At 37.0% G+C, this 12623-nt stretch overlaps 1 protein-coding gene across 4 annotated transcripts in view; it reads right to left on the bottom strand.

The window, feature by feature from the left end:
• The window catches only part of DNAJB6 (DnaJ heat shock protein family (Hsp40) member B6), a 63408-nt gene that overhangs the window by 39610 nt on the left and 11175 nt on the right, over positions 1 to 12623 (bottom strand). For all 4 annotated transcript variants that reach the window (XM_062568840.1, XM_062568839.1, XM_062568842.1 and 1 more), the window contains 3 exons: positions 11453 to 11562; positions 8568 to 8627; positions 8093 to 8203 (listed from right to left, as the gene is read on the bottom strand). In XM_062568840.1, the coding sequence (XP_062424824.1) occupies positions 8093 to 8203; positions 8568 to 8627; positions 11453 to 11562 (281 nt within the window). The remainder of the gene's footprint in view (positions 1 to 8092; positions 8204 to 8567; positions 8628 to 11452; positions 11563 to 12623) is intronic.

Genomic DNA, 12623 nt, shown 5'->3' with positions numbered 1-12623 from the left:
TATTTGGGGGTAGGTTTAGCTCATTTGGTTAGAGTGTGGTGCTGCTAATGCCAAGGTCACAGGTTCAATCCCCGTACAGGGCTATGCTGAGGGTTGGACTAGATGATCTCCAGAGGTCCTTTCCAACCTTACCATTCTATGAACATTTATGAACATTGAGGGACTAGGTGTTTCATACGATGTTTTCCATGCTATGGTGCAATGGTGCAATGTGATATAAATACCATGTATTTTTAAAACCCAAATCAGAAAACTCAGATGCTTTAGAAAAACCAAACGCTCGGCCAGTTTAACCTTAGAGTACGTACTCTAATTTAGGTACTATCAGAATTCTGTGGGAGGATTAAAATATCAGATTCTGTTTCATCAGAAATGTTGCAGCACACTTTCAAGATAAAAGCTGCAAAACAAGGATGAAGACGGACCAAAACGGGGAGAAATTTGTAGGAAGCTAGTGAGACAGGCTTCTAGCGAATCACCAACATGAAATGAGAAGCTTAAGCAAAAAATTCATGACACAATGAAGGACTCCAGGGCTCTTGCTGTTACTAGTTAGGAAGACTGCAGTTCCAGAAGCCAGGAAGTTGATGTGAACATCAGGAACACGTATGCAGGGAACAAATCACTGGCAATACACACACACACACAAATGTAGATTTATATCCATCTGAAAATTCTGAAGTTAGAGGTAACACATTCCCAAAAGAGCTTACTTTCATCAGAAATATGTTTGAACTAATTCAAATGCACAGCCACTGCTGCCTGAATGAAAAAACATTAAGTTATCTTACTGCATATCATGGAATCCTACCTTAAGTTTCTGTCATCACACATGAGGAAATAAATTAACCCAGAACAAGTCAATAACACCACTAAATATCTCACCACAGTTCAAAATGAGGACCCTCAGGAATCTGCAGCTCCAATACAAAAACAGCATTTTCTCACTTTGAGCAATATGATCTGATCACAGACAACCACTAAAAACAAGCAGGCCCCTTGCTCTTCTTCAGCAGTTCTTCCTGCCTAGTGATCATGGAACTGCATGGCAAGTTGCATTAATTCAGTGATCCAAAAGAAAGCACTTACTGCTTGCATCATTAACTTTCCATTGCATCCATGAGCTAGCTTGACTCAGTATTGGCAAAAATGGCAGATGCAAGAGAGGGCAGAAAAGGACACTAGGGTGGGGGAAGGAAAGGAGGGAGGCAAGCACAGAACTCTATTTGAAGCAGGCCATAATTCAGTTAAATTTCATGATATTCATGATTCAATCCATCTAAGGCTTAGACAAATCATCACAGGGCAGTCTAAACTGGCAAGATGCTTTCAGTGCTACTGCCAGATTATCCCTGGTGAAAGCGTTAAGCACATTCCGGTGCAGTGCTGTCGTTCACAGCCAGAAAGTAATAGTCAAGATAAATTGTGCACTGCCAGCAAACGTTCTCACAGGCACATGCCACTGCAGCTAGAGATGTTAATAATCTTATAAGGGCAGCATTCAAAGGAACATTACTCTGTATAAACAGGATCACTGTTTGGTCACCAGTCACTGGACCATTCCGCCAACCAGGCATCTTATTTTACTCTTTGCAATCAGAGCCACCCTAACATCTCTGCCAAAATATGACACTGAGGAAAAGCTGAATACCTTTATTACAAATGCAGGAAGATGACAACGTAACTGCAACACACCAAGCAGAGTAACGCTGAAAGGCTGTCCATCCCTTACATAAGGGAGCAGTCAAACTGAACTGCATTCAGGGTTAGGTGTTTCAGCACGCTGGGGTGGGGGGCACGCTGCCTGCTCACCGTGATTTCTTTGCATCAAAAGCATACTGTAAGTGACCTAACAAGTCACGTAAGAACCGAATATAACAAATGTGTGACTGAATAAGGTGCTTACGCAAAAGGCTATAGACGTATATAACAAAACACGCTTCTCAGAATTGGCGTTTTTATCTTGTTTCCCATTTAAAAAAAAAAAGTTTTGAAGGTACATACTTGCAGTAATTACACCCAGAACCCTGTGCTAGTTCTGGGCTATATGCAAGGCACAAAGCACATCACCAGAGCTGCACAGTGAGGCTACCAAAACTTACAGACAGTTTTCATGGAAATAGTTTCTTCCTTAACTACAAAATAAACATACTGTTGATATTGCTTACTTGGACGGTTGATACTAAGATGCTGTCACAAACACTGCTGATTCACCTGTTTGGAGTATTTTAACATGGTCTATTTTAACTACTTATTTCCACAATTTAACTGTCAAACATGCTTACCTCCGTTCTTTAAGGAAGGTTACCAGTAGAAGTATCATAACATTTCAAAGTCTTTATAATCTTATATAACAGATATCCTAGGATTACCTTTGAATTCCATCTATACCATAAATACTTGGATGGTAGAATACAGTAAGGCCAACTCTACAGAGCATTTGCTGCCCAAATGCTCAGGTGTACCTTAAAGCTGGAGGAATCTTTCAGTGCCATTACTTGCACTGCTCACTTAGTGTGATGTCCAGCATTTGTCAGAATCCTCTGAAGAGTAATTTAACTCACTAGCCATCCAGGAAAAATAAAAATAAAGAAAAATAAAAACCAACTCCACCTCACCCCAAAAGACCCAAAGAATTTTCCAAGGGACTAACTAGCCAAATCAGCTCGCAGAAGCACACAACAAACACAGAAGTTAACTGAAGATATAGAAAGGAACGCATTTGGCCAGTACACCGTCAAACAGTTCCTCAACACATCTAATGGATGTTCGTTAAAGATTATTCAAATTTTAAGACAGACATAAAAATTTGGACAACAGCCTTCTCCTCTTCAAGGGCAGACCCTATATGTTACTTGAGCCACAGCCCTAGTTCCACAGCTTCCTGACTGATAATGCTTTTCTGAGTAAGATGATTCCTGCAATGCAAATACACTCTTTGAATACAACAGTTCTGCCTGAGAATTCATTCTAGTTAGATTTGGGCCAGTCAGTGAATAACTATGATCTAAGGCTGCTGCTTACAAAACACAACTGTGCCCATTGATGCCAAAGCAATGATGAATGTGCAAATGTCTGAGCACGTCATAAATATCAAAGGTTGTTAGTCTGTGTAAAGAAAAAGATTAATTACAAAGAGGACAAAGTTGTGTGGGATGACTTTAATTGAAAGCCTTCTCCATTTCAATTTTAAGAAATGAGCTGACCAACAAATATTTTGCATTAAAACATCTAAACATTATAATTATCACAAAATGGGATTACATGTGGATTAAGGTCATGATCTGACTGCTAAGCAAACTTTTTGTCCCAACAGGAGTTTATCTATATATCAACAAACAGATTTTAAGTTCATCATTAGAACTTTCCATCTCAGGATAAGAGAAGCTGAAATTTCTACCCTTGACTGTGTCTATTAAATAGTCACTTGCTGTCCTTGAGACTAAAATGTTAATGAAACCATCCCATTTCTGCAACATTGTATCCTAAAATACAGATCATACAAAATACAATATACAGTGATTGCTGCACACAGATTTTCCTCTTTCCCCTCAAGTAAAGACTTCTTAGCTTGGACACTTAAAGTAACTTGCTATATTTTTCCAGAACACTAGCACATCATTTCACATAGTTAATGTTACAGCTGCCAATCTGCAAGAATTCTGCTGTTTGACAGAACCAAACTACATACACACACGATTAGCTAGTCGTACAAAGGTGTTAGTTTAATGTTACCTTTCTTTTTCAACAGTACAGATTTTTGAAAATCAAATTAATCAGGTAACTAGAAATCTGAACAGAAAACTACAGAGAATACATAATAAGGGATTTAAATGCCTGTTCTGGTATTAAGCGTAGATTAAAATACATCCCAAATTCTACTCCACAGACTAAGACAGCCATTTATTAAGGTATTTATGAAGTATATCTCAGAAAGTACCCTGGGAATATTAAGTGTTAAACACACTGTGGCAAAAAATGTTGAGATCATAAAGTACATGGAAGCGACTCCACAGAGAGACTCCTCTAACAGCCATCATCAAACTCTAAAGAGGACATTCCCTTCTAGAGTAACTTATTTATACATGTGACCATGGAGAAAAAACATTTCCTACATGAACCTGGGATTCAGTTGACCAGACACAGAGGCATCTAATGCCATTTGATATGCCCTAAAACATCCTGTCTAGCTTCTAACTACTGCTGCTGAAGGATAATGGCCTTCTATAGGTCCAAGTGGTCTCGTACAGATCCTACAGGTTCCAGGCCACGTTGAAAATACCCAGGCATCTTAGACGCTCTAGGCCATCTCAAATGGCACCGCATGCCTATATATGAAGCTCAATGTATATAAGCAATGACTCAACTACTTAAGAAGTTGTCTGCACCACTAAATTGCCATCTTTTAATTAATGAATACACTTCCATTACCAACAGTAACACTGGGAGCCTTCCCTCATTATGAAATGTTAAAATACGGAAGATCGTCCCTAGAAGTTTATAAGCAAAAAACAAGACAGAACAATAATATCCACATACTGTATGGAACGTAAAACCAAATCAAGGCAAGCATCACATACAAATTGATTACGTGGTAGTTCAATTATAAAACAAACTTACCGAAATAAGAAATCAATCCCCATTAATAAGAGTAACTACTATTTCTAATATCAAAGGGTAGTCAAAGATTCAAGGACCTATATAATATACAGTGATGAATACTAATTAAACTTCAATGTTGCAAGGCAGCATTTTCCAATACATACAGTAGTATCACATTCTGCTGTTACTATACTGTAACACACATTTCCTTTATAAGGATTATAAAGATTGTCACTCAAAGTATAGCAGGAAAAAGCAGATCCTGCTGTAACAAGATGTCATAGAAAGTGAGCCCACCACATGCCTCAAGAGTTACAGAACCAATCTTCTGCCATATTATCATACCAAGTTTAAAAAAAAAAAAAAAAAAAAAAAAAAAAAGAAAAGAAAAGAAAAAGAAAAAGACAAGTAGTAGCCTTTGTGCACCCTTACTTTCATAAAGTATTTGCCTGCAAATCTGAGAAGAGAAATTCTGACTGGTTGGGCTAACTTCACTGCAACACCAAAAATGAAGTTGTAACTTAACATTAACTTCCCTGAATTTCAAAGTCTTCAGAGTCATCTTTAACAGATTATAAATTTTCATCTGAGAAGTCTGACTCATTGGTTAAAAAAAAAAAAAAAAATCATCTTTTCTACATATTTCTTTGTAAACAGAAGTGAGTAGTGTGAGTAGTAGTATAATGTGCATCAGTGGAGTTTAAACAGACTGTATTCACAGCTGTTTAGAAATTCTTCACACCCATAAATTTACAGATTATGCTCTTTATGCTGCTCTTTACCATATTAAATGGTAATCAGAATATCCAGAATCCCACCTGCACTCCATGGGCTTCACCCCCATTCCACTTTGAACTGTAAAAAAGGTGCAAACATTTTAAAATATTTATTCACTTTCAACTTTCACTTCACCAACATACATTTATAGAAAGCATGACCTCAGCCTTTATTCAATTGCTTATAAAACTACTGATCTATGTGAGTGCTTATAAAATTAAGACCTATGTGAGAGTAGCACCTTAAAAAGTCACCGGCTTTATATAAGCCAACAAGTTGATAACTCTTCATTTTCAGATGAGAAAATGAATCTCCTGATCTCTATCTGTCCTACTGCTATTTCAACAAAGCAGTATCTAGAAGGGCTCTAGTTCAATAAAAATATTCATGTTCTACACAGAACTCTATTGCTTTCTCTTCACACTATTAAATGTACTACAGCTAGCTAAAAGCATCCGTATTCTCATTTTGTACTACATTAAACATTGACTGAAATCTTGCAGAGATTGCTTCAAATGCTTTCTAGAAAACTGAATAATTTGTTGAATTTTACTTTCCCGTGTTACAGAATGTCTTAAGTTTCTTAGTTACAGCACAACAAGAAAAAAGAGAAAAAAGAAAGATACTCACTTTGCAGCTTTCTAACTAGAAAAATTACACAAAAAAGTGAGTATCTCTTTTCTCCTTTTTTTGGAAACCCTCTTTAAATAAAACCCTGTTTGCCTTTTTTTTTTTTTTTGGGGGGGGGGGGGGGGGGGGGGGGGGGGGAGGAGCGTCCCTCATTCTTGAAGTATACCTGATGCTACCAGTGCAGATATATGGTTTTTGGTCCACTGTTTCCACAGGGCAAGATGTATCACTACTCCTCTACAAGCCAGACTAAAACTTCTGCAATCTTTCAGGAAAACTTCAGCAGTAATGGTACCTCCATCTGATGTGCTAGATAATTATATGCAATACATTGTACAAACTTCCTTGTGACGAATCCAAAAAGTAGTGTCTTCATTTTTTTTTTAACTCATATAATCATCACCATTTAACATGCAAAACTTAACTGCATGGTTCTAGTGTAGATCATGAACTCTGACATTTTTCAAAGACATCAAGTTAAACATTTTGTGGGGGTTGTTGAGGTAAAATACAATTAAACAAGCAGAAGCTATGTCTGGCTACGTCCTATGTCAGAGGTTGTATCCCAATAGCAAAAACATGTTTTACCTACACAGTTTAGTCAAAGCTACCTGACTAAGAATCAGATATTGTAAAGTGCCTTTTACTTATTTTTAAATCTAGGAGCTAGATACCTTCTCCAGCTTCTCCTCGCTGGCTTCCTACTCAGCATCTTGCTCAAATATTCTATGTTTTTTTACCCTACATTTAATCTTACAGTGACACCATCTTCCAGTATTCCTTAAGATGATTCCTCTACTATGAGAATGCTGGAAGGAACTGCATCTTCGCAGTTCATTCTCCATTTTCCCTATCAGTATCAAGTGTCCCTAGACGCTTCCTCCACACCACCCTCTATTTCTTCTGCTCATCTTCCATTGGATTTTTTCTCTAAATTCTACTAGTGATTTTCTACTGGATTCTTCTTTTAGCTGCTGCTCTAATTCCTTAACTGACTTTCTATTGGATTCAACCTCTAGCTCCTCAAACCCTTTTCTAGTCTGTCACAAGAGTCCTTTCATAAACAAGCGATAATCACTAAATAGCAACAGAAGCAAGATATAGTTAAAATCTGAGCTGAATTGGCCCAGTAAGGCCAATCTTTCAAAAATACTAGGATATCTACATACACTACTTGTGCAGATTAATATGAAGACACTGAATATGAAGAGTTTTTTTTTAATACTGTTCTTGCAGTTTTCTATAAACAACTTTTTGATTCCTGTAAGTAAATACTAAACATAGGATGTGTTCCCCTTTGTTGGTCAGCATTCTGTGCAGTAGAATTTGCACAGAGAGATTGAATGAGAACTTCAGCACTTCTGAAAAGACCTTCATACACCGTGCAAGCAGTATCACAAGCCAAAACAGCATCAGTACTATGTCGAAAAGATCACTGTGACAACTTTATCACATATTGTTTCCTACATGAAACATGTAGATTTTAAGAGATATTTAGGTTGTGTGTCTTCAGGGGCTTCACTCCCCCAAGCAAGCACATGACATGAAATTTAAAGAACTGTCCAGATTATGTACTGGACAGTTTACATTTTGATACAAGGAAATTTTGCTTGGTGTGATACAAGTTCATACAGGGAGCTACGTTTTAACAGTTCAAGTTATCTTATCTACCCAGTTCAGAAGCTCTCAAAGCTACATTAAATATTTACAGATTATAAAAGGTCAAACTCAGCACAGTAGGTTGAGAAATAACTCCAATAAGTATTTTTCTGTCCAATTTTTCTTCCAACCTACAGAGACATAGCAGCCACAATTTTACGTTTTTTAAAACTATGCCTTCAGACAAAATATGGACTGGCAAGCAAAACCTGTACTGTACCATCAAATAAACCAAGAAGAAATAGGAAGCAAGTAAATATTTTAAACATAAAATACCAATGTTTACAACTAGCTTTCAGAGCTACTTTTAATAATTCTTCTAATATTAGCTACTTCTGTTTTGCAAGAGTTTTCAGCCTTGATTTAAATGTACTTAACTAAAGACAGCGGATTAACGCACTTACATAAAAAGTGGATTACTTACCAAAGAAGTCAAATGAAAAGGGGTCCCTTCCACCAAAAAACTCCCTGAAGACATCTTCTGGGTTCCGGAATGTAAATCCAAATTCAAACTGATTATCAAAGTGACTTCCCCCTGCAGAAAAATAAGTTACATTTGAAATATGCTCACAGATTTCTACTAACAAAAAAGTTCAGGCCCATATGGTATTTGAATCATTTGGGCAAACATATTGAACTTTCTCTAAAATTTCTCTTTTCCTCTCGTGTACCATTTAAGTACACAAAAATACCTTTTATAACTCTTTTGTATGATTCCAGATATCAGTAGTATCTGTTACCACAACTAGAAAAGTTGTAAAAAGTTTACAATTTCTGCTTTTTCAGGAGATTATATTTTAGCCCTTGATACAGACATTTCCATATGCCTGTCTTAAAAAGCTGTAGAAAATAGATTTCCACCAGGATATAGGAAAGAGAATTGCTAGTCACCAACATACCTCCACTTCCATTTATTAAGCCTTCTTTTCCATATTTGTCATAGATGTCACGTTTTTTAGCTACGAAGAGAAGTTGTACACTGCATTAATGAATAAGCACGTTACATTTGGGAAAAAAAAAAAACACAAAACCACTTAACTGGTATTCTCAGCTAATCATTTTCTCAAAGCTAGCTTATTTAAGCAAGATTTGATGCAACTGGCAAACATATTTGCTGAGGATTGCCAAAGCAGTTTAGGTACTACAACAGCAGATACTAAACTTCAGGCTTATCATCATTTAGTTCTAGAAACTCAGATTCTACTGTATCAGAAAAACGCTGTAGGAAGCTCTGGTATAAGGACAAACCAAGCAAAGTTTCTATCTTTAAAAGGACTAGTACGGTCTTGATCTTTAGAGTTACCATGGAAAACTTTAGGCTGGAAGGAATCCCTGGAGGTCATACAGTCCAACACCCTCCTCCAAAAAAGGCTGATCTCAGATTAATCAAAACTTGACTAGATAAAGCCTGATCTCACCCATCTCCAGCAAGATTCCACAGTCTCTCTAGCCAACTTGTCCCAGTGCTTAACTACGCTCATTGCGAGCATTTTTTTCCTTCTGACCAATTTCCATTACTACATCTCTTGATCATTGCCTCTTGTGCTTTTATTGCATAAGGTGAAGATGACCAAACCCGTTGTGAAAAAGTTATGACAAAGGAAAGACAATGTTTTGTATCAGCGACTGCAAAAACACTCAAGCTCATTATAACCATTTCTAGTTTAATAAAGGGGATGGAAGACAGGTTTTGTTTTGTTTCATTTTCTTAAAAAGTGCCATGCAGACTACCCCTACAGTATTCACAAAAAAGAGGAAGGAAAGAAATTAAGTCTGCATTACTACGTAAGATGAGACTGCACAGTTGGTACTGGAGTAGAACCTAAAGAGCATAACATGTGGAACATAAACTTATTTTGTATGCACTGCTCTGAAAGCATCAGACAAATAATGAGTTAGGGAATCTGATTTTAGACTCAATACTAGGATGCTATTCCCACTGGAATCTCTTCAGTGAAAAGTGTTTTGAAATTTAAGCTGTATCACTAAAAAAACATGCAGTTACCTCAAAAAAACGATGAGAAGAAAAACCCTCATGATAAAAGGGAATGACTTCACATACTAGTCATCACTTACAAGTTACGTAAACTTGCACTTGTTTCATTTTTCCTTAAAGCTCGGTATATTTATAGTACTTAAAGAAGGTTAACTCATCCACCAATAAAAAATGACCAAAGCAGCAAGGTGGACAAACTGCAAAAAAGTAGCTGAAACAAAGGGAGACCTGAGGGCTCACAGAACTAGAAATTCACCTTTAAAAACAAATGTTCTTGAAACCACAAGGAAAGAGTTTTCTATGATTACAAAATTCTAACATTCTTTGCATAGGTAAACCTATCTCTATTCAAGACTGATGATGTCAGAAAAATTCATTGAATCTTCATGACAGCTGAGTGCCTCTCAACCACTAGGTTCAGGATTCAATTACATCTTCTGCAGAGGAGGCTGTTTGTTATGACACCAGTAACTTTGGATTTTGTCTAGGCCCCAAAATAGTTGGCGTTTTTAGAAGTTCTAGAATTTTAGCATTGTAATGTCTCTGAGGAAACTTAAATATCTGCATACCAACCACACCAGTATCCTGGTTTTACCTTAGTGAAAAAGAGCTTAAGAGGGTTCAATAAATCTAGAAGGCAATAATATAATGAACTCTCCATAAATTAAGTTGATTCTCCCACGCCAATTAAATATCAAAACTAAGGAAACAGGGTGACCAAGTCTGCAGCTTGATAAACCAGGCCAAATTCTGAAAGCTAATCTAGATGCTGCTGCTTTAAATTTAGCTTTCCCAAGCTCACTGGTCTCAGGTGAAATCAAGGACACTTCAGAAATAGCATACAGACAGCTGCAGCCAATTACAGAGAAAAATAATCAAAGATGCTTAAATCACTTTGTTGTGATTCAGATTGCTTTTGCCAAAACACAGGGAAAAGCTATTGCTATTTTTTAAGCAAAAAGATAGAGGTGAACTATAAGCTGACTTTCTGCATCACGTGGGTTAGTCTAAAAAATTGTTTCAAAACAATTCTAAATATAAAGGTTCTCTTGGTTATCACACTTCATTATCTTATGAAACTCACCCAAACGAAATCCAAATTTTGAGGAAGGTTTACAGAATGCTTGGGCTTTGTAAGAAATTGGTAGTATTCGTGGAATTAGAAACAGTAGACTATGAAAGCCAACTATGAAGGCTGTTGATACTTCAGAGACTGTCTAACCCGCTTTTATTGGTGTATCTTAAAACACAAGCTGCTAAGCCTTTCCCATCCCCCACAGTAAGGCTCATTAAAACATCAGAATGCACAAAGCAGCTTACTAGCATTACTCAATGAAATTCCCTAAAAACAAATATCACACAGCCACAGCTCAAGAGCACTGTATACCTGAAGTGTATCACTAAACAATTTCCTTATATTTACAGTAAGGGTTTTTATAAATACCAAGATCTATTTTATCTTAGTAGATACACGTCTCTTCAGAAATTCACACAGGGAGTAGGGTTTCAACATCTAGAAGCAAATGTTTCAGTTAATCATCTGAGAATATCCTGAATTTTTAGTTTCAGAATTTCTGTTTATTCTTTCTCATCCGCAAGCTTCCCCCCACCTTTTCTTTCTTCTAGAAGAGAAATAGTTGAGTTGGATGGTGAACCTAGTTTAAAAGACCTCTTCACAGTGCTACGAATGTTCTCCTCAGCATTGCTAGTATCATATCTAATAGTGCTACCTAATTACTACTATTCCAGAACCTACACTTCTGGAGCCCTTTCCACTGGGCTACTTACCATCTGATAAAACTTCATAGGCCTCAGCTACTTGTTTAAATTGCCGCTCTGCCTCTTCTTTATTATCTGGATTTTTATCAGGGTGCCATTTTAATGCCAATTTACGGTACCTAAAGGGAAAAAAAATGCAATACTTCAAAACAAAGAAATATGTTATATGGATATACATTAAAGGTTCTCAAACAAATTGTTAGGGATTAAAGTACTTAGAAATTTGTCAGTGCTTTGTATCTTTTCTCCAGACCATTATCAACAGATTTTGCAGACATGCGAAGAAATACGTAACTAGAAGAATGTGGTTTGAAGGTTCTTTTGTTATTTTGAGATCAGTTATTCCTATGTGTTTCAGGTGTTGAATATTTGTTTCTACTGAACTACTTCGGTGGTATCCACAACTTTGTTTATAACATATATTACTGAAGTATGCTGCTTTTTTTTAAATGGATCAATTGCTAACTGATCCTCTAACAGTATTTCTGAGGCTTGCTTTCCCCTCCACCCTCAAATGAGATTAACCTCATCTACCTGCTTCCCTTTACTCAAAGAAGTTGACAGGTCTAAGCAAAGGGGAAAGAAGTAAAGGAGATTTTACAAGACCATCCCATAATTTTTCTGCCACAGGCTTCTCCTTAGAGCTCCACAGTCATTCAATACTGTGGACCAATGAACTTGTGATAAGCATCAAGAGTACTCTTCTAGTACAAACAGAGATGAAAAAGCTGCAAGGGTACCCTGATTCCAAACTGTCATAGCATCTAGCATCAATGGCATGTGTTTGGTTGCAGGCTACACCTGCATACAACTCCTATCCTTCCAAGAAATATTTTAGGTAAAGTGTTCATAACTACCTAGAGGGACAGAGCTAAGTTTGCACCAGAAGGTGCTTTGGAGTGTTTTACAGAGTCATCTGAGAACACAGTTCAAACACTTGAGTTTACAAAGTATCTGCAAGAGTTTGCACAAGAAGGAGGGGGGAAGGGTAATAAATAAATAAATAAAGCTGTCAAGCACTAGTACAACTTGATTAATCAAGCTCAGGTGCCTATGAGAGGGGCAAGAGAAAGACAGTATTTCCAGGTCACTAGGAACTGCAATCAACTGTCAAATGTTTTTGTTATACTAGAAAATTCTACCATAGGAATACTTCCTCCCAACTGTCTGTAGAAAACTA

The sequence above is a fragment of the Rhea pennata genome, chromosome 2 (assembly GCF_028389875.1).
Source record: "Rhea pennata isolate bPtePen1 chromosome 2, bPtePen1.pri, whole genome shotgun sequence".
In the NCBI taxonomy this organism is placed as follows: domain Eukaryota; kingdom Metazoa; phylum Chordata; class Aves; order Rheiformes; family Rheidae; genus Rhea; species Rhea pennata.
This window is presented reverse-complemented; position numbering and strand designations above follow the sequence as displayed.